Consider the following 26,176-nt stretch of genomic DNA (forward strand, 5'->3'; position numbering starts at 1 on the left):
AGACTTTTGTTTAGTATAGCTTACAATCAAGTTTTCTTTAATGATAATAAAAAAAATCATAACTTATTAATTTTAAAGACAATTAAACTAAATAAAGTTATATAAAAACAAAATATGCTCTAACAAACATTAAATATTCATACAAAACAAATAAAAATAGATTCTTAAAGACAAATCAATAATAATAATTGTGCTTAACTTAACATTTTTCTTCTTTGTGAAAAAAATAAAATAATAAAAAATATTATGAGAAGTAACTATTTAGAAAAATGATTTCGTCTACTTTTTTAGAATCTAATCTATTTCTTCTTTGGTTACAAATTAAGGCTGCTTTAGAGAACACTCGTTCTGCAGGAACGGATGATGCAGGTATACATAAATATTTAATAGCTAACTCATATAACTCCGGCATCGCTTTTTTTCGCTGTTCCCAAAATAGTATTGGTTCGAGATGACGATCTAAATATTGCATTTCTCTATATTGTTTCACAATCACTATAGCAGAAGAAGTAGGTGTTTGTATTAATTCTCTCTCTGATATTTTTTTGTCAAAATCCTCCCATAAATCATTAGCCTTATTATTTGTGCCAATGCTAGCATTAGCATTACTTGACGTGTTCACTGTCTGACTAGATTCATCAGGAGCTAAATTCCTATTTTTTTTTATAATCTCTGATTCTAACTCTTCTATAACCCATTGGGCAGCCTTTTCTGCATTGGCTTCGAGGCCAAAACCAGCTTTCTTGTAGCGGGGGTCTAAAAAAGTGGATTTGGCAGCAGTTTTGTTGGTCTCTAAGATACCGAGGCGTTTAGTGATAGCAGAATGCAAAGAGATTTTTAGATTTTCACCTATTTCTGTAACCGGAACCTTCTTTATAAGACAAGTTTGGACATTTCTGATTAACGGTATCATAGAGGACAAAGTTGGATATTTTTCGCCAGATAGTATTGTAGTCAATTGCTCAATAGGTTTTAAAACACTGACGCAATCTTCTATTGCCTCCCATTGGTTAGCAGTGAAATTTTCCGGAGCAGAAGACATGGTAGACAATGCGGCTGATAAGGATAATTTAGTCTGTAGTAGTCTCTCCATCATTTCAAAACTTGAGTTCCATCTTGTAATAACCTCTTGTTTTAATTTTATGACAGGGTGGTTCATCTGCTCTTGCAGTTCTTTTAATTTGTAAGCTGCTTTAGTACTTTGTTTGAAATAAGTTACTACAGTATGACATTTTTCTAACAATGACGTCAATGGCAAGTTTGATTTTTTACAGTCAGATACTGCTAAATTTAGAGTATGGGCCACACAAAAGTGATTTCTTTTATTTAAATATTCCGATACAGCCTTTTTAATATTGGAGGCGTTGTCAGTTACAACAGTAACAACTTTGTCACTGATTCTCCATTCCTCCAAAACAGTATCTAAAACGTTGGCTATAACAGTCGCAGAATGTACATCTTTTACTTCTACTGTGCTTAACGTACGCGCGAATAGTTTTGATTCGCTAATGAAATGAACTGTGACCGTCAAATACGACTTATTGCTATCCGAGGTCCACATATCTGTAGTTAGAGCCAAATTCTTTACATCTTCTAGCTTATCAGCTAGAGAAGAGCGTGCCAGTTGGTACTGTTGAGGTAAATACCTTTCCGACAAAGTTTTTCTGTCTGGGAGAATGTAATCGGCATGTAATGTCCGGACAAAGTTGATAAATCCTTTATTTTCTACTATTTGCAAAGGCTGAATATCAGTGCAAATCATTTTAACGAGGGCAATATCAATATCTTTTTGGGTTTGTTTTTTGGATGATGAAAAACATAGCTGTTTATAACGCCTCTTTTTGGTAGCACACTCTTCAGGTCTAGTCGTATCAGAGCCAACAGTTTCCACTTGATTATTAGCGGTAGATGTTGATAGTCCACATGAATTATTAATTTTGCTGTCTCTATCTATGGATTTATCTTTATTTTCAAAAAAACCACTGAATTGGAGCGAATGTTTTCCTCGCATATGTGTTATTAAGTTGGTGGTATTCCCGAAATCTTTATATTGTTTTTTACAAATTTTACATATGACAGTTTTATTGGTACTGTTTTTTTCGAAATATAACCACACTGATGATTTCTGTTTAGCTCCATTTTCTTTTTCACTCATATTTTTTAACAATATAATTAAGTAGGTTACTTACAATCAAATACCTAAGGTATAATCACTTTTACACTTTAATTTATATTCACCAATACTAAGAATATCAACTCTTTTACGTATTTTTCACTTTTAAACACTAATATTCAATCAATTTTGGTAAAAAAAACTTAAAGTACGGCTAACTACGAGATGCAAGTTTAAACCTGTCAGTTTTGATTTGTTTGTACCGGCCCGACACAGATAAGTAAAATAGAGTAGTGAAGTGACATCTAGTGGCAACAGAATTAACTCGATGCGCCGAGTTGACTCGGTAACTCGAGTGCATAGAGACTCGAATAATATTTTTTTTCAATCTAGTACGAGTTTGACAAATTCACTCGAGTGACTCGAGTAAAAACAGGGCTCGAGTCGCATCACTACCGCTCCGTAGCCGCAAGCAAATGATTTGGAGTGGTTCTTCCGTTTCGTCCTAATCGCCATTCCAGGTCAAAAGTCGTTATGAATATTGTAATTAACCGTATTTTTTTTATTGAATAAGGTAGGACGTACTTTTATCTTAAATGTCCATCATATATATCAGGTTTAAACCTCATAACAAAAAAAATTTTAGAACAAAAACATGTATTTTTTTCATTCCTCTCCTTGTTCAAATGGACCCTCAGAACGTTGTGACACACTTTTGTTGACTTTCCTAGGAGAAAAGTACATATTTTTTTTTCTTATATACTAATGTATTCACTGACTATTATAAACCTGCAATACAGTATTTTTTATAAGTGTTTAATATAGAAAGAATTGTCTTCAAAGTTTTGTCAACCCAAAAACTACATTGCCTTCCACAAAAATATAACATTAAAATTTTTATGCACGTACAATACTATCTATTTCTTGCCAAACAAAAGACGCTCCCGCGCACCTCAGGCCGTCGATACAAGTCGTCAAGAGAGGTCGCACGCTGCCCGGACAAAATATTTTTAGGATTTAATTTCTGAAAACAGCGTTTGTCACGAGTAAGTAAACATTACCTTCCGTAGTTTTTGTATGTGAGTGTAGACGCAAAAAATTAATTTCAACTTTTGGTAATTAGCATACTGTAGGGTCTAGTTATCAATTAATTATGAATATCTAGCCTTTATTAATTCATGAGTAAATTCAGGAAATCTGCTCAAATTTCATTTCTTTCCGTATAATTCCCTTCCGTTCCCTCCAATTTTTTAAAGGAGGGTAATGAATCACTTTGGATTGTAATGATTTTTTTTAAATATAAAATTAATATGTACCTACCTATGTCTCTTTGTTAATTTTTTCCTATTATTTTGATTATATCGAATTATAACTTGTGTAAGTATATGTCAGTATTATTGAACTAACTTAAAATTAAATCTGTACATTTTGTAACCTACCTAAGTACTTATTATTTTATTTATTTATTTAAACTTCATTGCACAAAATACAAATGTATAGCACAATTGGCGGACTTAATGCTAGAAGCATTATCTACCAGTCAACCATTGGGTCTTACAGAGAACTTAATGTGGGTAGGCTTAGGTAGGCTTCGAAAGAAGACAGACAGCTGTCTGTTCGCAATAAACTGAAAAACTACTGAATGAACGGAATAGGTAGGTACCTAATTAATAAAGAAGGTTTCGTGAAATATTCGGTTATTTTGCTTAGTTTTGTTTTTTAGATACATCTGCAATAATGTCGAAGCCGAAGAAACTGGCAACTAAAGAAAAAAAAATAGCTAAAGACAGATTGCGAAAGAAGGTAAAATACGCAGAAATGAAGGCGGATCCTGAAAAATACAAATTAGAGAAGGAGAAACAAAAGAGGAAATTCCTTGTAAAAAAGAAAAGAAACAAGTCCTAAGTATAACAGAGATGACGGCACGACAAAAGAGGGAGCAAAGGCGAAGATGGCGAAAAAACTCCAAAAAATATTTAAATAAGGTGAAAGAGCAGAAAATATTGCAAATAATTATAATAGACAACTCTCCGCCCAGTAATAAAACTGAGGAATTTATAAACATCCAGAACCTACAATACACGACCCTCTTATGTTACAAGAAGAATCCACATCAAGCCAAAGTACATCGAAGTCACATTTAGTGCATCAAAAAACTAGTATTTCAAGCGCAATGAGAAAATTGCGATACATATCTAAAAAAGCAATAACAATCTTACAGAATGAATTTGATAAACTAAAAAAATGAGAAAGCGCTTTTAAGAAGACATTTATTTATGGAGCAGATGTTACAAAAAGATAAGATTCAAGAAAAGAAAGTAGATGAAATCATAAAAAACATAAATAATGAGAAGGTACAAGAAGTGATAAAGAAGCTTTTGTTGAATGAAACAGTTTGTCGAGGAGTATCAGAAAAACACAAAAGCCTTCCAAAAAAGAGGAAAGAGGAGCTTTTGCTGGATATAATTGATAATTCGAGGCTCAAAAAGTATGGGATATTGTCAAATATTACTTTTGCTATGAGAAATTAACTGAAAAAAAAATTCGAGATAATAAAACTGCGAAACTAAAACAAAGTGTTGAAAATTTTCTACAAGAAGATGAAAACAGTAAAATGGCGCCAGGAAAAAACGAATTTATTAAAAAAGGTGCATTAAAAAAACAAAAAAGATATTTAACCGATAATATGAAAAATTTACATGCGAAGTTTTGTAAGAAATGGGGCCATATACATTACTCAGTATTCTGCAAATATAGACCATTCTGGATAATTCAACCTTCATCAAAAAGAGACACGTGCCAATGAAAGCTGCACTCTAACATTGAACTTATTATTAAATTTTTAAAGAAAGCTAATATAATCACAGAAAATTCTTTATCTGAGGTTTTGAACAATTTATGTTGTAGTGTGTACCTACGAAAGAAATTGTTTAGAGAGAAAGTGCAAAATCTGCAAAAATAAAGTCACGACGTACCAGGAATTTGACAATCGGAAAACTATTATTTATCATGAATGGATTTTTGAGAAGCAAGACCACGTAGGAAAAGTTGAAAAAAACAAGAGAGTTACATTAAAAAAGAAAAAGGAAGATTTACCACCTAATGTCATTATGAAGTTCGAAACTCTACTGGCAGTTTTCTTCAAGCGGGTTTTAAATATAACAATGCAATATTCCGCTATTAAGAATCTGCAACGTGATTTATCTCCTAGTGAAGTCATATGCCATATATACTTCAGCGAAAATTATTTATTAAAATATAAAGAAGAAATATAAAGTTTTCATTTCGGTGGAAGCCGCCAACAAATCTCTTTGCATATAGGAGTATTATATTTTTATGATCAGGAAACCAAAGTAGTAATTCATAAATCTTTTTGTACAATAAGCGAAAATATAATGCACGATGCTTCTGCTATATGGGCACACTTACAACCAGTTTTGAACATGCCCCAAGAGTTAGTCCCAATTATATCGGTAAAATTTTAAATAGAATGCAAAGTTTTCTAGAGTATAATTTAAGGAGAGGTCAGGGCAAGTCTAAGAAATTTGGATGGCTGCTAACTTTACTAATTTAATTCTTGAGAGTTCCTACTTATTGTTAACTAATCCGTTACATTTTATTAACATTTTTAATGTATGGGAATGAAAGTTGGGTATGGCAAAAGTAGCACGAAAGCAGAATAAATGCAGTGGAAATGAGAGCGTTAAGGAGTATGATAGGTGGAAATTGAGTGAACGGAAAAGGAACAGCGTGATAAAGCAATGTTGTGATGTGAAAGAAGATGTAGTTACAGGAATAGAAAAGGGTATGTTAAGATGATTTGGTCATGAGGAGAGAGAGAGATCATTCTGATTATTCATTACTTTCCATACGAAATCATTACACTTCCGTCATATTTAATTTTATTTCATTACCTTCCAAATTCAATCATTAACTTCCGTACTTATTTCATTACCTTCCGTGGGTTCATTACATTCCAGCTATTTTCTTGACAATGAAAGCTTTTTCATGAAGGCCTTTACTGATAATCTATACTTGAAAGGTACCCGAATGATTATATGTAACTGTTTTAAAAAATCGATTAAAAAAAAAACTTTCTTCAAAATCGTTGAGATTTGAACGAAACGGAAGAATCACTCTTTGGCATTTGTCTTGTTACTTGTAGAGCGTCTACGAATTTACGAAAATGTTTCACAAAAAGATCAAATTAGTACAAATTTTCCTTTTATCGATATTGTGCAGTCCTATTCTAGCAGAATGGAACACACGAGACTATGTTAGAAGGGAGCATTCTCTCACAAAACCGTACCAAGGTGAGTGACCTGCAAATCTGACTTTGATCTTGGGAGCAATTTGTAGCGAATTTATGCGAATAACACTTTAATTATTTGATTGCAGGGAGTGGAATGACGGTGCCTTACTGGGACTTTTTAGGTAGCACAATAGTTACTACAAATTATGTTCGTTTAACGCCCGACTTGCAATCAAAATCCGGCGCCCTGTGGAACACTGTGGTAAGCAGTCATAAAGCCATTCAGCCAACTAGATGCGATAAGAATTATGGGTTTTAATGAACAAATATTAGTAATTCGTAGGCTAATTTGAGGAAGCTAAATGCTCTTATGTTGTTTGCTGTTTAATATAAACAGTAGTAAATGCTAATGGTAATTGAATGCAAGCTAGGCTACACTAAACCTAAAAGTTGGTAATAAATGATTGATTTATTTCAAAGAAGTAAAAGAAGTATGCAAGGATCATGGTAAGAGGAAAGGTTTAGTATGAAAAAAAAAACTATTTGTTTTTAGTAAATTCTTCATTTAGGTAACAATACTTGTCTCCCATCTATGGGAGATCTTTTTTGAACCACTTTTCCTCAGACTCTTTCTTGGGCAATGATTATGGATATAATGGTAAAAAAAAAAATATAGAAACAGGACACGCTTTGTTTGTGCAACTTTCATAATATAAATTTAAAAACTTATTTTTTAAAGCAAAGTTGTAACTTCAAAATCTATATATAAGTCAGTTATGGTCTTGTTACTATTGTTTTCATTACCTGTGTAATAAATTTGAATACAATGTTCTGATAATAAAAATAGTGTTTAGTTTCATAGCTAGCTGTAGCAAAGCAACAAACAAGACTAAATATGGATTTTTCTCTTAGCGTCTTCAATGGTCCACATGATCAGAATTAAATAATAGGCTGGCTTTGCACAGGTAGCATTTATACATATAAACCTAATTCTTGAATCTAAAAAGAAACTGCATCAAAATCTATACATATAGAAGAACAGATGCAGGAAGCAAATTTGATTTCTACTATGTGGAAAGTTTTTCTTCATAAAAACTTTTGTTGGTTAAGTAGTCTGATGGTTTTCCCTTGTGATTACGCTGCAGCAACACTGACAATATCAAATCAGAATGAGGGCTAGTTATTTATAACACTCAAAAAGTAAATGTGTTGTTCATAAATTGAAATTTATTCGGTTTAATTACTACTTCTTCTATTCTCTTCTTCTATCTTCTTCTATTTGGTTTAAACAAATTAGAATTTGTGTTTTTCATTAGTCCCAGTTGTATCCTTACATCTTAGAAGAGCAGCTCGAGGTCTGCTTTGTTAGGTTTCCCACAAAGCAATTCACATCTTGAGGTTGATCCACAATCGTTGATATGACTTATGCCTTATATTCCCTTTTTGTCTTACTCTGTGCCGTGTGGTTCCCGGCACCAATATTAAAAAGAATAGGACCACGCCATCTCTTTCCAATGGATGTCATTAAAAGGCGACTAAGGGATAGGCTTATAAACTTGGCATTCTTCATTTAGGTGATAGGTTAGCAACTTGCTGCTATTTGAATCACAATTCTATCATTAAGCTAAACAGCTGAACGTGGCGTATTGGTATTTTCGAGACTGTTGGTTTGGTTGGTGGTTGACAATTGGCAAGGTATACACATGTATACCTTATACGGTTATAACATGTTCTCTTACTCTGCAGTTATCCTCAAAGATCACTTCACTCACTCTGAGTGGCAAGATAACATATGCTTTGTCAATGTTTGTGAATGAGGAAGCTGAAATCCTTCGTATGTTATGAATAAGGTTCTCAATTTCTCGCCCACACCGACTGGTTCACTGTTATTTTTCCTAAGTAAATTTCCCCTAAAATATCTATGTAGAAAAGTCAATCGTGACCCAAGTAGTTGTAATGGTAATGAAATGAGGTCGTACAAAAACACAGCCAAGGTGACGCCGTAATACGGGAAATTCTGTTTAATTGCAAAGATTGTAATGACTATTTTCGTTTGTTAAGGCGATTGGAGGCCAAGAGTGATATTCACGCTTCGTTAATTTTCATCTATGGTTTGGAAATGATGTTAAGTATGAAATGAGTTGTTATCAAAAGGAAAAATGATGAAATTATTAATTATTTTATAAGTTTAATTGTTCACAAAGCGGGCGCGTTTAAAAAAAATCGTTTTTGAAAGTATTAAAAAATCATAGCTAACCTCTCTTTTTGCGTACCCAGTTGCACCCTCTGCCTCTAGTCTGTGTTTTACAATTTTATCTGTCTGCATCTTGATTTAGAAAGACTATTAACTAAAGACTTGGACGTCTATTGACAGCCACGTGTTCTTCCGGCTGCCCTTTCAACCTGCGCTAACCCTACCTCAACATTAACTTATTACCTAAAACGGACGCAATCCGTCTTACTCTTTTACATCTTTTCCACTGAACCCTTATTACCAAACATTGCTCTATACATACATATGGTCACGTCTTTATCTCTTGTGGGGTAGACAGAGCCAACAGTCTTAAAAAGACTGATAGGCCTCGCCAAGGCTTAATGATAGAATTGAGATTCAAATAGTGACAGGTTGCTAGCCCATCGCCTAAAATAGAATCTCGAGTTTGTAAGCCTATCCCTTAGCCGCCTTTTACGACGTCCATTTGTAAGAGATGGAGTGGTCCTATTCTTTTAAAACTGGTGCCGGGAACCACATTGCTCTATATTTATTACATAGGTCAAACCAAGACAATTACTAAGTAGTATTTTTTTTAATTTATCATTAACTTTTGCACTTTACAGTACCAACATAACCATAATAACCGGTTTTTTTGTTTGAAAAAGAACATGTTTATTATGTAAAGGACATTTATAGTGTTTACACAAATGGGACCTTGTCAAATCCTACTACTATTATAAAGGCGAAAGTTTGTATGGATGTATGGATGTTTGTTACTCTTTCACGCAAAAACTACTGAACCGATTACCATGAAATTTGGTATGTAGGTAGCTAAAGACCCAGAATAACACATAGGCTACTTTTTATCCCAGAGTTCCCGCGGGATTGATAGGGTTTCCATGCGGACGAAGTCGCGGGCGGCCTCTAGTATATACATACTATTTCGCACCAGTAAATACATCTGTACGAATGAATAGGCTTCTTTCCGGCGACTTTAGTCCCGGTTACATCTTCTCTCTAAAGAGGAGCACGGGATGAATCAGGTAGGTTTTTATACGAAGAGACTCCCGTCCGACCTTTGCAGTTGTCTGAATGTACAGATTTCCTCACCGTCAGAGCATCGGTTAGCTCTTAAACTAATGTACATAGCGCAGAAAAGAGTTATTGGTACATGGTCAAAGTTGGGTTTAAATCCGTGCCTTTATGCGCATCGCGCAGTTTAAATTGGACACTTTTTACGACTTTTGTCCACTGACATCCTATAAATAGAGCTTTTGTAATTTAAATATTTTCAAAAATGTTCTAGTCATATGGTTACAGTATTCGTAGTATTCGTAACTAAACTTGCATGATTTTAGTTAGTATGAGTGTATTTTTTGTTCCAGCCATGCAACACTCGCAACTGGGAGGTTCAAATCCAGTTCAAAGTGCACGGCAGAGGGAAAGACCTCTTCGGAGACGGGTTCGCGATCTGGTACGTCAGGGATCGGATGCAAACCGGCCCAGTCTTCGGTAGCAGAGACTACTTCTCCGGATTGGCCATCATTTTGGACACGTACAGCAATCACAATGGTGCCCACAATGTAAGTGATTTAAATTATGCATCAGCATATATATATGATGCATAGATAGCATAGATGCAGCATAGATGTGATGTGTGGTATGTGCGCTGCGATTAAAGTTAGTAATTTGTTTGTTCAGTTAGAAAAATCGCTTGGTCGTCTAAAGCCAAAACTGTCAAAGTTTAAAATTGTCGAGTAGTAGTTAAGGATATCACCAAATTACAATCTCAATTTGGTCTAAATGTTCGAGTGGTAGATAATGTTATAGCATTAAGTCCAACTATCCTACTACTATTATAAAGGCGAAAGTTTGTATGGATGTTTGTTACTCTTTCACGCAAAAACTACTGAACCGATTACCATGAAATTTGGTATGTAGGTAGCTGAAGACCCAGAATAACACATAGGCTACTTTTTATCCCAGAGTTCCCGCGGGATTGATAGGGTTTCCATGCGGACGAAGTCGCGGGCGGCCTCTAGTATTATTTATTTTGGTTCAATATAGAATTTTCACAATTCCTAACATAGACACATGATTACAAAACATTACCATTTAAAAGTAAAAAAAATAGGTAAAAAAACTTTTTAAGTTAAACGGTTTTATGTTAAACATACATTGCAATGTTTAATATAAATGTACTAAAAACCAAAAAATAATAAAATAGATACAGTCGTGGGAATTATAAACATATGCATAGACTAGACTAAAATAAAACCGTGGGGCACGTCAATTGTCTACAAATTATAGACTTAATTTATAGACTTAATTTATAGACTTTTTTTTTTTTTTTTTTTTTTTTTTTTTTTTTTCTTTTTTTTTGGCAACACTGCCTTGCTCTGTTAACAGTACGCTCTCAGTTTATTATTTGAAATTTTCCGAAATACCAAATATTTTCGAGTGAAAGTGATCTAAATCAATAGTATAACATCGCATATATCCACTTGAGTGTTATTCAAGAAATTTATAACCGGATTACGACAGTAAACATTGAAGATAAGTCATATTTTTATACCCACATAATTTTATCATTCAAATTATTCAAGATAACTACCCACATCTGTCAAATAACTGATTTGTCAATATCAATTGACAGCATCAAAATTGAATCTGACATATGAAGTGTTGCCGCACTTATAAAAGTTCCCAAAATAACAGGGAGCGCTCTGATCGCCTGGTACTTTTGACGCTGCTCTCGCTCCTAACATATTTCATTAAACCTACTGTGTGGCTTCTACGAACCGCGGTTTCTACGATCAATGCGGCGCTTGAGATATATGCGCTCTTAGCTCTTTGTGAGGTCTGATTGCCTTATACTGCTTGTTTTGTTACTTTTCCTACCAAAAATAACGAAAATGATTTGCCACGGTTGTAAATCAGTTCTAAGTGATAAAAACTTTTTGAAATGCAATAGCTGCAAATCTGAGTATTGTTTTGAATGTTTAAATCTGACAAAAGATTGCTGCGAAGCGCTTAACCCTGATCAAATAAAAGCATTAAGTTGTCCTTATTGCCAAAATGTTACTCGGCGAGTAAACAACGATGATACTCCATGCCGCCAGCGATATCAGAAAGGCCTGATTCAATCTCTCAACGAGTCTATGAATATTTCTTTCGGCGATGCAACACAGGACGTGAGTACCAATATTAGTAGCATGTCTCAAACTCAACCATGTACTAACTTAGCCAACGTACCGGTTACGATGGAAAGCATAAGTAAACTCTTCGACTTAAAGTTGGCCCCCGACTCATCTATTATGACTAACTTGAGATCTGCACTTAACAAGGACATTGAAAAAATGGTGGTTACTCACGTAAATAGAGCAGTTGAAAATTTGAAAAGCGATTTCACATCTACAACTGACTACTTGGCTGCCGAACAAGCTGACCTGAGATCGGATATCAGGGATAAGGACACTATTATTAAACAACTGCAGTCAGACATGTCTAAAACACAGACTTCGCTCGTCAAACTACAATCCCGAATACAAACGATGGAAAAAATATCACGTGATTTGAATCTAGAGATACACGAGGTTCCCGAAAATAAAAATGAAAATTTAATGGGATTATTTAAAAAGCTCTGTGAGTGCTTAAAAGTTGATATTTCTGATAGCGACGTGAGAGCGTGTCGCCGGGTTGCTAAAATGGACCCTTCCACGGATAGACCACGTAATATTATTGTCTCTCTTTCATCTCAACGGCTTCGCGATCATATCCTGTCATCAGTGACTCGCTTTAATAAATCTCATCCAAAAGACAAACTTGCTTCGACTCACATTGGCCTTAAAGGAGAAACTCGCAGAATTTACGTGGCCGAACATTTGTCCCCAGAAGCTAAAGAAGTACATAGCGCTGCACGGAAGTTTTGTAGAGATAAAAAATACAAATTTGTCTGGGTTCGTTTCGGACAGGTATACATTCGGAAGGACGAACAAAGTCCTGCCCACCTCATTAAAACTATTGATCATCTTAACAAGTTTTCGTGATTGAGTTAAAATGTTGAACATAAAGTTTTATATTGTGTTTCTTTTAATCCTTCATAATGATTAGTGTAATATATCAAAACGTCAATAGAATACGTACTAAATTACCACAATTGTATCATAATATATTGAACTCCGACTATGACGTAATATGCCTAACGGAAACCAACCTGAATCAAGGTATATTTGACGGTGAGGTTATAGACTCTCGTTACAATATTTTCAGAAAAGATCGCTTGCAATATACTAATTCTTCTAAAGAGGAAGGCGGTGGAGTAATTCTTGCTATTAAAAAGTCTTTTCGGGTTGTTCGGAGGGCATGTTGGGACAGCAGTCTGGAGGATATCTGGATCACTATAATATTGAATGCTTCTAGTTCACTTAAACTTCATATATGTGTTTGTTATCTTCCACCTGATTTAATTGTTTCAAAGTTAGACGAATTCTACACAAATTGTCAATATGTTTTGTTGAATTACTGCCAGGATGATCAATTCCTAATCGTAGGAGATTTTAACACCCCTGCATATTCTCCTATAGGTCTCGTTAGTGATGGGCCATTACACACCCCACATAATAAGAAAAAACTGGTGCTCTTGCAAGAATTTATGTCACTTTGTCACCTATATCAGAGTAACAAAATACCAAACGAAAATGGTCGTTACCTCGACTTAGTATTCTCATCAAATGAAACTCTATCTGTTACTCAGGCCGAACCGTTGAGTTTAAAAGATAAGCATCATCCTGCTTTACAATTCCAATTTCCTTTGAAACCCTACATTGATAAAGGATTAAATTGTTTAAATAAAAAAAGATTTAACTTTTGGAAGTGTGATTATGAAAATATTCGATGCGAATTAAGCGTGGTGAACTGGTATGATTTATTGTCGAATTCTGATTTAGATGTATGCACAGACATATTTTACGATAAGCTTTTTGAAATTATTAAGAGACACACTCCCTTTACTTCTGTAAAGCCCCAAAATTATCCCGTTTGGTACAGTAAATCATTAATAAAGTGCATAGAAGAAAAAAATAAATATCATAAACTTTACAAAAAATTTAATAATCCTAGAGATTATGACACATTCTCTCTACTTCGGGCCAGATCGAAAAAAATTTCTGATCAGTGCTATAAGAAATATATTGCTTCAATTGAAGAATCATTGTCGGATAATATAAAACATTTTTGGAAATTCGTTAACAATAGAAAGGGACATTCCTCAATGCCTCAAGTTATGCAATTGGGTGATTCCTCTTCCTCTAATGGCCGAGATATCTGTGAAATGTTTTCGCAATATTTCGGATCAGTGTTTCAATCAGATTCTGAGGAGGGTGAATCATCCATAAATCAATCCGGCCGCAGTAATGAGTTATTCTCGAATGGAGCGATTAGCACATTGTCTCATATTAATATTACCGAAAAAGATATTATGATGAAAATCAAACAATTGGATGCCAAGAAAGGTCCTGGGCCTGACGAACTACCTCCGTTTTTCATAAAAAAATGTGCTAATGAGCTATGTACGCCGCTCTACATTTTATTTAATAAATCGCTAACACTGGGAGCCTTCCCTAAACGATGGAAAATAGCTCATATCATTCCTGTGTATAAAAGCGGAGATAAGTCTCGTTGTGAGAATTATAGACAAATAAGCATCTTGTCATGTCTTGCTATGCTTTTGGAATTGTTGGTTCACAATCAGTTATACAATCATTTTAAACCAATCATATCTGAAAGGCAGCATGGCTTTGTGAAATCGAGATCAACCGTGACCAATCTTCTTGAATACAAAAACTATTTATGTAAGAGCTTTGCGACAGGTGGTCAGGTTGACTCTGTCTATACAGACTTTTCGAAAGCCTTTGACAAGGTCAGTCATACTCAGCTTTGCATCGAACTTGCCTCCTGTGGTATTCACGGTAACCTCTTGCGATGGTTGACGTCCTACCTAGACAAAAGAAGCCAGCTGGTGACCTTGAGAGGGTATACTTCATCTCCCATTGCAGTGGCATCGGGTGTGCCGCAGGGGTCACATTTGGGACCTTTACTCTTTGTTGTGTTCATTAACAGTCTTATCGAGCGCCTATCTTGTGAATGTCTCTTGTACGCTGATGATTTAAAAATATTTAAAACTATTGAGAACACCAACGATTGTAAATTGTTACAGAGAGATTTAGATACCATTTCAAATTGGTGCAAGGAAAAACTTATGAATCTCAACATAGGCAAATGTTTCGTCATAACATTCACTAACAAGTGTAATAAGATTGTTGTTGACTATACTATTGAAAACCAGGTCCTTAAAAGATGTAATGTTGTCAAAGATCTAGGTGTTATGTTTGATGACAAACTGACTTTCAGAGCACATTACGACCATATAACAAAAAGAGCAAATCAGCTCCTTGGGTTTGTATTCAGATCCACTAAAGGTTTTAAAAAGCCTCAGTCAATTATATATTTATTTAATACCTTGGTCAGATCAATTTTGGAATACGGCAGCCCAATATGGTCACCACACTACAAGGTACATGTGGATGAAATAGAGCGAGTTCAAAAAAAGTGCTTACGATTTTTATGTTATCGTCAACATTTGAGTCGTACCGCTCTCGATTATGAGGCAAGACTATCAATGTTTAACATACAGAAGTTGGAATCACGCAGAAAATATTTTGATTTTATTTATTTGTATAAAATAATTCACTCTATAATTGATGTTCCTTCCTTGCTCTCTCAACTATCTTTTAACACTAGATATAGCAACCGCAGGGCCAATCGAACAAAACTTTTCGCTTTACAAACTTATAAAAATAATACCTCATTTTATAACCCCATTGTTAGGATGGCCCGTCAGTATAACGAGGTGATGTTAGATAACCCTGAATTTGATATTTTTAATTCAAAACTTGGCTCCTATATTAAAATAGTCAAAGACATCCTGTACTGTGTTACAGGAGCATAATAACTAGGGTACCTACTTAATAACTTATATATTTAGTTTCCTTTTTTGTATTAAATTCTTCTTTTTTGTATTAAATTTGTATTGAATTCTTCTTTGGGTTATCTCTTAGACCGTAAGAATTTTCTCGATTAATTGTTTTTTGTGTACACACATGTTTTGGATTGCAACCCGTTTTTAATATCTTTTTTTTTTTTTTTTTTTTTAATGTAATTTTTGTAATAGTTGTTATCTGTTTTGTGTGATAATAATAAATAAATAAATAAATAAATAAATAAATAAATGTGCGATGGAAGAATCGTTTAATTCGTCGTTAGGCAGTTGGCCCGCAGACGGTGCGCAAATTACTTACTATTTTGCTGGCTAGCGAGGAATCGTTTTACTGCTCGTAGTTTGTCTTTAATCGACAAAACTTATGATAAAAGTACTACTCGCTCAACATTATGAAACCCTAAAACTCGCTTAATCGAGCTTGCTTACTTGTTTCCACATTCTAGCCCTACTTATCACACGTCCATCGTTGTCGGTTGAACAACTGCCTAATTATAGTGTAACATTACAAAACAAACATTTTAATCAACGATTGTAGACAATTGACGTGCCCCACGGTTTTATTTTAGTCTAGTCTATGCATATGTTTATAATTCCCACGACTGTATCTATTTTATTATTTTTTGGTTTTTGTACATTTATATTAAACATTGCAATGTATGTTTAACATAAAACCGTTTAACTTAAAAAGTTTTTTTACCTATTTTTATTTTCTAGTTTTTAGTTGTAACGAATAAACTCAAAAACTACTGGACCGATTTGAATGAAATTTGGCACAGGGATAGACTTAACCTTCAGGAGTAACATAGGCTACATTTTATCCCACTGCTTAGATTTTAATTTTGAATAGTAAATTGTATTCTACTTGTTGAGACCTTTCATTTGATACCCATGTTGATGGGATTGATAAAACCTAAGTTATCCGCCATTTTGTAGAGGCCGCCATCTTGGATTTCAATTTTTTATAGTATATTGTATTCTGCTTGTTGAGCCCTTTCATTTGATACCCATATTGATGGGATTAATGAAACCTAAATTATCCGCCATTTTGTAACGGCGGCCATCTTGAATTTATAATGATAATGAATAAACATAATTATATTGTCACCAAAATCCAAAGTGTATACAAAATTTCAGATTAATCGGTTGACAGGAAGAGGGTGAAATTTGAATTACTAAATTTGACCCAAGAATAAAACAAACGGGGTGAGCTAAATAAAACCGTTTAAAAAGAATATATTTTCTTTCACAGCACCAGCACCCGTACATCTCCGCTATGATTAACAATGGTACCCTGCATTACGACCACGACCGGGACGGAACCCACACCCAGCTGTCCGGCTGCGAGGCGAAATTCAGGAACTTTAACCACGACACCCACATCTCCATCATCTACAAGGACGACACCCTCATTGGTGAGTCTCTCCTGAACGCTATAAGCTATAAGTGTATGCCATGCCATGACCAACCACCAGCTTCCTGGATTTTCATATTCCGGGACCAGCGGCAGTTAACGACAGTCAATAAAAGCTTATTCAAACAACGGTTGTAGATGTCGTTTAAGACAGAAAATGCGAATGTGTTTACACTTTCGTCTCCTACAACATTTATGGTCCGGCCCGAGTCTTGATTCCAGGGTGCACTGGAACAAACATCGTTATATGATCAATAACAATAAAAAAAACATATCGGCTTCAAAAATAACTCATTTAACGTAACAATCCAATAATATAAGACGATATCTGTGGCGCAACGGTAGCACGTTTGTCTGCGACACCGGAGGTCTCAGGTTCGAATCCCGGCCAGGGCATGATGAGAAACGAAATTTTTCTGATTGGCCTGGATCTTGGACGTTTATCTTTATAAGTATTTATTATAAAATATAGTATCATTGAGTTAGTATCTCTTAACACAAGTTTCGAACTTATTTCCAGGCTAAGTCAATCTATATATTTTGTCCCGTATTAAGTATATATTATTTATTTATATTTATTTTCAAAAACAAAAGGCAGTTTGATTAATTTAGAGCTTATATAGTCAAAAGTAGTGATGTCAAAGATATTTAAAAAATATAGAATACAAATCCACATTTGTCAATCAACAAAGACCAACTTAGAACAACAACGCGTCTTAAGATATCTCCTTTGTTTACTACACGTGGTCAACTGATACACAAATACGTTACTTAAACCTTGTTACTGGCAGATAACGCTAGAACTAGATTATTTAGGCTTTGTGCGCTAGAAACATTGACCTTATTGACAGATGGGTGATTCTACGTTAAGAGGGACAAAAGGCGGCAACATTAAAAAATCATACATTATTTGAAAATTTGAAGGAAATGACAATAATAAATTATAGTAAATAACAAATACTATGTTACCACTTAATTGCAATATCTAAATAAGCTTAATTTGGGTATAATTGCATGTTAACCGATAAAAAAGTATCTACCCTGGCCTGTCCCTTTACTATTCTGTAACAGAGTTTTTGAAATTTAAAACATTTCTTATATATCCTGTTCTGAGCTTTATTTATTTAAAAAAGATGCGTAATCAATTATTTTGAATACTTAAATCAACTCAAAAATAAACATAATTTCTATTTTTAAAAATAACGCAAGTTTTGTCCCTCGTATTTTATGTCTCCTCTCCTGGACATTTTTGGTCCTTTTAAAAATGGCGTTAAAGTGCGAAGGTGTAGCAAATTTAAGTCTTGGAGCATTTGTTTCAAAGTGAAGTTAGCTACAAACGTCGTCCGAGCGAATCGCGTGCTCTCATTGGCGGACAGTCCGAACACGCCACTCGTCTCGCGCGGATGTGTCAGTCAGTGCCGTCTCTCCACTGGTAAGTTTTATTGAATTGTTATTCATACTTAAAGTTTGTTTGTAATTTGTTGTTACTTTAATTTCTGCCTAGTTTACCGTGTTAGTTTGTTTTTGCGTAACAGTACATACTTCTCTGATAGTACGCTTTTTTCAATGAAAACTTCTCTACCCTGCCGTATTTCCCCTGCCTCGTGAAATGCCAGGGTAGGGACCTTACATCCAGGGTAAATACGGAAGTACCATATCAGTACTTTCTTAGTATTGTACATATTTATCTTTCGTAAAAGAGTAATTTGTTAACATAAATACGTTTTTTTTTTTTAATTTGAGTTATGGTGTACGTAATTTCTACATTATGTAGTAGTTTTATATTCGGAGTTTTTACGCTATTATGCTGCCTATTTGGGCAGGCTTGACTTAAAATAATTATGCGTGTGGCTATAAAATATCCCACGAATAACATATTTAATGTCTTTAAGCTGTAACTTATCTTTATTTTAGATCATGGCTCCCCGAAAAAAACTAACCCGTGAGGAACGTTTAGAAAAGAAGCGTGTGGCTGAAAGATTGCGGTACCAACGCATAAAAAATGATCCCGAAAAGTATGCGCAGCAGAAAGAAAAGGAAAAGAAGAAATATGAAAGAAAAAAAGAAAAAGGAACTATTAAGACTGTAGATCAAATGACACCCAGAGAAAAACGAAAAGCTAGAAAATTATGGAAAGAAAAAGCAAAACAACGGAGACGACGTTTAGCACTTCAAGATATTAGTAATGCCCCTGTAATTCCACCTAGTTCATACAATGAAGTCCCTATAAATGAAAATAAAAACCAACGAATGCAAGCTGGACGGCAGAGGTCGATCCGTGCAAGGCGTGCAAGAAATTTATTGATAAAAAAACAGGCTGCTCAAATAGCTAAACTTAAAACAATAGTACAACGTTATAAAAAACAACTTCAAAGATCCAACAAACCAAATAAAAAGCTAACTCCAAACTCAAAAGTTGACAAGATACTTAATTCTCCACAATCGAGAGATATTGTCAAGAAAAAATTATTATGTGAAGAAGTTCTTACTCAACAATTAAAAGATAATTTTTCGGAACTTTCAACCCAAAAAGAGAAAAGATTGTTTCAGAGAATGATGAGCGGAAAATTGGTGACAAAATACAGAGTTTTAGAAAAAGAACAGAAACTGAAGCCTGTAAAGAAAAGAAAACAGAAACTAACATTAACCGAACAGAAGCGAAAAGAATGGAAAAAATCTATCATTTTGAAAAAAAAGATTGAAAATTTTATGGAAGAAGATTCAAATAGTAGAGTCTGTGCCGGTAAAAAAGACGTTATAACAAAACAAGGAGTAAGAAAACAGAAACGAGTTATGTTGGATACCTTAATAAACTTGCACAAACTTTTCATAGAAAAGTCCCACATTAAAATTAGTTATGCACTTTTCTGCAAGTTCCGTCCCTTTTGAGTTGTCCAGTCGCGCTATGACAAACGTGACACTTGCTTGTGTGTAACGCATTATAACATTGATTTGATTTTAAGTTCTCTACACAAAGCAAAGATTATATCGGTGTCAAACTACGTGGGTCTTTTAAATACAATTTGTTGCGACAGATACGACGAAAAATGTCTTTCGAGACAATGTGAGACCTGTATTAACAAAAACCTCTGCTACAAAGAGTTTGATAATTCTCATCCACTACTCTATAAAAAGTGGCAATCTGTACTTCAAGATTATTTCGATATAAAAACTAAAAAGACACGGAAAGTTATGAAGTGGGGAAAAAATACAATAGAAATATACCCCCGAGATTTAATTTTAGACCTCCAAAGTAAAACCGAAATCTTGCTTCGACACGAATTGAACATAGTGCATCAATATATGGCTTTAAAATCAAAAAAGGAAACACTGACAGAGCAAGATGCTATTATTCACGTTGACTTCAGTGAGAATTATCAAACAAAATACGCTCAGGAAGTGCAATCTTTTCATTTCGGAGGATCGAGAGAGCAGATAAGTATCCATACGGTTGTGGTTTACACCAAAGAAAATAATGGAGAATTAAAATGCTCCTGTTATTGCACTCTTTCCAAAAATTTGTCTCACACCCCTCCAGCTATTTGGGCACATTTGCAGCCCATACTCGACAGCCTTCCCACAGAAGTAACCAATTTGCATTTTCTAAATGATGGGCCGGTCACACAATACCGAAATAAAATCATGTTCCATGCATTGGCGACAAAATTACATGATTTTTACCCAAATGTCATAAACTTCACATGGAATTACCACGAAGCTGGTCACGGCAAGGGAGCTCCTGATGGAGTAGGTGCGACGTGCAAAAGAACTGCGGATAGAATTGTTGGAGCTGGGAACGATATTTCATCACTGGAAGATTTCACGAACGCCCTCCAAAAAAACTGTCCCAATATAAAAGTGGTAACTATAAGTGACGATCACATTTTAAAGAAAGAAGAGGAACTTAAGACTGAAGATTTGAAAGCTTTCTCAGGTACCATGAAGGTCCATCAAGTAACAGGAAGTATATTTCTACCCAACCGCTTAACGATGAAGAGCTTGAGTTGCTTCTGCAATCCTGAGGCCTGCGATCACTTTGTGCTTGGTACCATGGAATTTGCAACAAAGAATACGAGACCGAGCCTTAATGTTGACAATGTCTATGGGTCTGAATCTGACGACGAGCCATTAATCAACTACAGACTTTCAAAGCAGCTACAAACATCTCTGCCTTGTGCCACTGTTTCCGTAAATGCAAGCCAACTTGAAGACGAACCTTCAACTTCTGGTGTAAACAATAAATTCAACAATGGCGATTTTGTCTTGGTGAGAATTTTACATAAAGACACAGAATATCGATACGTAGCTATGTGCACAGGGATTGAGGAAGATAATGAAGAACAAGTAATATTCTGTAAAATTTGTGACAACACTGGTAAAAATTTCAGGATTGATGACAACGACGTTTCTTTCATTTCATGGGACCAGATTATAGAAAAGATACCAACCCCCAACTTAAAAATGAAAGGGCAGCGTATTTATTATGAGTTTCACCAAAGTATTAACGTATTTGAAAAGCCATGATCTCATTTGTTATCTTTTTATATGATTTTATTTCTTTAAATGGAAGTTCCAATTTATGTTTATGTTTTAACAGAGTATTCATGCTCTATATTTTTATATCACATCGCATTACATGCAACTTATGTGCCATCAAATAATTTAAGTATTTTCTTTAAGAACTAATAGAAAAAAATACTGTGATTTTTGTTAGTAGATAATAAGTAATTTTGTTTTCTATGTCCTAATAATAAAAGTAACATTAAAAGACTGTATTGAAATTTAAGTCTGTTCTTATAGTTGTAAAGTATTACAAAAAGTTTAACATTAAAGTTGATTCTTACAGATAAAATTGTTTTTCTTTCAATGTATATTTCCCCTGTAAGGTAAAGTATCCTACCCTGGCCTACATGTCTCTACCCTGGATCCTGTATCTCCCCTGGCACGTAAAAACTCCTGTAAAAATAGATAAACTAACTGGCCATCTTCAACAAGTATACAAAATATCTGTTTACATAGTTCTTTATTGGAAAAATATGTTATTTCAAATATTTATATCGTGCCACTCTTCTTAACATCAGATGCTCCTTTAACGTAGAAAGACCCAGATGTATGATAAGAGGTGATCGGAATTTGTATTGAGAAAACGACGAATGTATACCAGTGCTGCACTGCATTTTTCTCTCTTTTTCTCCCTCTCACCATGTTTTTGATTGCATTCAAACCTAGAACTCTTCTGAAAACTGCATATTAGTAAGGTATTATTATAATATGAAGAATGTTAATACCTATTTACAAATGTAACATATGTTATAAATATTAATTACTTACATGACATATGTAACCTACAACATGACACGTTATAAATTTGCGAATGTATTTTTATTGAATAGTTGTTGCGCACAGTTACTACCCATGTATAAAAAAAAATTTCTATTACGCCTGTCCTTGGAAGAATTTTCTGAAAAATTCGATTTGTCAGAAAATTCTTCCATGGACTATGTTTAATCTCCGATCCCATATAAAATATTATTAATATCTGTAAGCGTAAACGACAAAACATTCAGATTAATTTTGTGTTATTTTTTCCCCAATAAAGAGTACTTTTCATCCCGAAGATGCGATAAGCGAATACTCTAACGGAGCAATTGGCTTAAGCAAATATTAATAGACTAATTTTTAATTACAGTGTCAACAGATTTAGAGGGCAAGAACGCGTGGAAGGAATGCCTTAAAGTGGAGAATGTGCTCCTTCCCACGGGCTATTACTTCGGAGCTTCAGCCACCACGGGCGACCTCAGCGACAATCATGACATAATTTCCATCAAGTTTTACGAATTGGACTTGTTGGATACTGTGAGTAGTCTGTACTTTCATATCTAAAGAATATCTAAGATGGATAGTTGAACAATCTTCATTGTGGGAAACTACGTGCCTGATTTTTCTGCAGTGTACAAAAGAAAAAAGAATTGGATGTCGTAAGAGGATACTTCTCTTAGGCGACGGGCTAGCAACCTGTCACTATATGAATCTCAATTTTATAAGTAAGCCAAACTTGGCCTACCAGTCTTTTCAAGCCTGGCTCTGTCTACCCCGCAAGGGATATAGACGTGTTTATATGTATACATACATACATAAAAAGAGTATATATGTATAGTTTATATGTATGTATGTGAAAAACTTTAAAATTAAGAATATTAAACTACGATGCGAAGTAGGTACCGCGACTTCGCATCAACAGCTTCTTTCTTAAACTTCGTATAATCTTGACTGAATTTTTCGGCTACCGTTAGCTGCACAGTTGGCTGTACCCAAAACCTTCTACAGATTAGTGCGTGTGAATAACCCAAAAAAGTCTTTCCATAACTTGTATATTTTTAATTTCCAGCAAGTGAGAGACGAAGACAGATCGAACATTATCCCATCAGCGGCCTCGTTCGAGGCCCCCAGGGAACGAATAGAGGATGCCAAGCCATCCATGTCGGGCTTTAAGACATTCCTATACATGATGTTCATCGCTATAATCGTCATTGTATTGGTCGTTCTCGGCATCATGTGGTACCAGAAGCGGCAGGAGCATTCCAGAAAGAGGCTCTATTGATTTATAACCGTACATTAATATATTGATGTAATTTTCAAATAGGATGAGGTTTTCGGAGTAGGATTTTTGTAAATTCTAGGCGTGTTATCGACCGCCTTCGTTATGTGAAAAAAGTTCTCAATTTTTTGGAAATTTATTTTTGAACATGTTTGATGGAGGTATAAAGCTATGTGTTATTATTATTTAATGAACGGTTAATGATACTGGATGGAGAAGCCGACTTATGCCGTTATGTATGAGATGAATTGGTATGGTATATGATAAAAAATTTGGTGTTTGGTGAAAATCTTGATATTTTTAATGGCTTTTTGGAACTTGTAATTCCGAAATTACGAAAATGGTTACCCTACCATGCAGACAAATATTTAACATTTTATTAAAATTTTGGTTACCCGTAGAGTTTATACTACGAAAGTATTAAAAATAATCATGTTTGAAACTCAATTTTTTATCGGTTGAAAATATTTTTCGTCACTAATATGACTCTTGGGATATAAGATATTAGTTTATACATAATTTTTTTGATTTATATTAATTTGTACAAAACATAATAAGACATAATAAGATATCGCCTCTAAAATCCTATCTTGATTTTTTTGCTGTAAGAATTATAATTTAAATAAATATGGATATGAACCTCATATCTAATAAAAATATGCGCCAAATACTATTTACCATCATCTTTTATATAAACTTCGACTGAAAATATTTATTTTAATGTTTATAGTCCTCTTTTTTTTATTTAGAAAATGCCCGTGTATTCATACGCGTAAAAACGATACGGAAGGGCCACGTGTGGCGTAATTTTTGTATGCTTCATAATATTGTTTATGGAATGTAAAAAATCACATGTATTGCTAGATGGAAATAGGTATTCATTGAATAGGTATGTTTATTACTTTGTAATTAATATTTATTCTGGTCACTAATTGTAGCTTAGTTACCCTTTCATAGGATATATTTTTGAAATCTTTAAAACAGAATAAATTGAACTCTATTTAATCACGGGCAAAACAACTTTAACTTTATATATTGATATGTTGGGAAAGGATGAATCCTTATTTTTGTGTAAAAATTGATATTTTCTCACTATACTCTAAATTGTAATGATTTATTAAACAAACCTTTGTATAAGGTTTCCTTTAGAAATTGAAAGTGGACATTTTATATTGCTATTTTTGTCTCATTACTAGATTATATAGTGAAAATACTAATGGAATCAATTTTGTTCACAATGAATGTATTTTAAGTTATTATGTATTATATGTGGTATTTGTTATCACTTAGTCACTAAGTATATTTTATTTGTATGGCTCATATAGTGACTTCCAATGTTTATATTTAAGATTTATAATTCAATTAGATCAAACCGATTTAACTACTCCAGCCAAATATGGCTTAATACTTATTACAACGTTCATGTATAAAAAAGCTACCCCTGTACCCATGACACGTGGGATACTATTTATATCGCGCAAAAAACTATTGCTGTCTCGTTTCACGTCATAAATAAAAGCTAAACAGCGATAGTTTACCGCGCGATAAAAACGGCGTCGCGTGTGCCACGGGCTGCGGGGGCGGGTATGTTCACAAAAATGATCCGTAAAAAACGGCTAAGTTTTGGAGTAGAAATGTTTGATCTATCCAATGCAACAGTTTAATAGGTATACTATAAAAATATCGATGTAATTTGTGTCGCCCTAACAGATAATACACAAGGTTTTTTTTTGTTCAGCAAAATCTAAATGTTAGCAATTGTGGTAGCTTACAATTAAATTACGTCCCTAACTTGGCATATCCTTAGTTTATAGTCTAGCGTCATTTCATCATGTAGAATTGTTATCTATTCAAAGCATAGACATATCTGAACGATTTTGAAGTACGTATTAAATTTGATGTTGATCTGTATTAATACTACCTATGTTCTTTAGACATAATTTCAAAACGTTCAAATGTATCCATGTAAGAGTGGTGTAATAGTGTGTTTTAAATAAATGATTTATAAACTTTTCGTGATTGAATCTTATTTACAACAATCTCGCCGCCCTTCACATGAAACAAGGTGACCAAGCCTGGGAAGATACATGCTTCAGTTTTAAGACTTCAGCAAATTTGCCATAAATGAATAATCGGCTTAGGCATTTTTCAACGCAGACCTTCAGATATACTTCTTTTACCTTTCATGACCTTACACGTAAAAACATTTCTTAGGTCTTCTTCGTCCCTTGCTTGCATCCTCACTACTTTTGAGTGGAGCCCAGGGTATGCCTTTTGGCCATGCATCCTATATTGGGTGAGTCAGGTTCCAAGAAGCGACTCTCGTCGGACCTCCGCAACTTTTTACAGGTGAACCTAACCCCTTTCAAACTCGTATTAGATTTATCATGGTAACAGATCCAGTTGCCGGAATGTGCAACTTTCCTCATGATGTTTCCCTTACCGTAAGAGAATAGAAATTGGTACATCCAGGAGGCCTTACCGATTCAACCACCAACGTTGAAGCTTGAAGTCTCTGCGTACCCCT

At 34.4% G+C, this 26,176-nt stretch overlaps 2 protein-coding genes across 2 annotated transcripts; one reads left to right on the forward strand and one right to left on the reverse strand.

The window, feature by feature from the left end:
• Positions 1-244: 244 nt before the first annotated feature.
• On the reverse strand, positions 245-1,762 carry LOC132903232 (E3 SUMO-protein ligase ZBED1-like). Its single transcript, XM_060950889.1, has one exon. The coding sequence runs from the start codon at positions 1,760-1,762 to the stop codon at positions 245-247; it is 1,518 nt and encodes a 505-aa protein (XP_060806872.1).
• Positions 1,763-2,564: 802 nt separating this feature from the next.
• Positions 2,565-25,663, forward strand: LOC106130769 (vesicular integral-membrane protein VIP36). Its single transcript, XM_060951048.1, has 7 exons — positions 2,565-2,593; positions 6,253-6,426; positions 6,512-6,627; positions 9,966-10,163; positions 16,890-17,052; positions 22,741-22,907; positions 23,440-25,663. The coding sequence occupies exons 2-7, from the start codon at positions 6,300-6,302 to the stop codon at positions 23,650-23,652; spliced, it is 984 nt and encodes a 327-aa protein (XP_060807031.1). The 5' UTR covers positions 2,565-2,593; positions 6,253-6,299; the 3' UTR covers positions 23,653-25,663.
• The last annotated feature ends 513 nt before the right edge of the window (positions 25,664-26,176 follow it).

This window comes from Amyelois transitella, chromosome 23 (assembly GCF_032362555.1).
Source record: "Amyelois transitella isolate CPQ chromosome 23, ilAmyTran1.1, whole genome shotgun sequence".
Lineage (NCBI taxonomy): Eukaryota > Metazoa > Arthropoda > Insecta > Lepidoptera > Pyralidae > Amyelois > Amyelois transitella.

Excerpts from the sequence above, each read along its gene's own strand:
- LOC106130769 (XM_060951048.1), top strand. The coding sequence starts at position 6,300 with ATGTTTCACAAAAAGATCAAATTAGTACAAATTTTCCTTTTATCGATA. Across the intron at positions 6,628-9,965 it reads GCGCCCTGTGGAACACTGTG|CCATGCAACACTCGCAACTG; the intron begins GTAAGCAGTCAT and ends TTTTTGTTCCAG. Across the intron at positions 22,908-23,439 it reads AATTGGACTTGTTGGATACT|CAAGTGAGAGACGAAGACAG; the intron begins GTGAGTAGTCTG and ends TTTAATTTCCAG.
- LOC132903232 (XM_060950889.1), bottom strand. The coding sequence starts at position 1,762 with ATGATTTGCACTGATATTCAGCCTTTGCAAATAGTAGAAAATAAAGGA.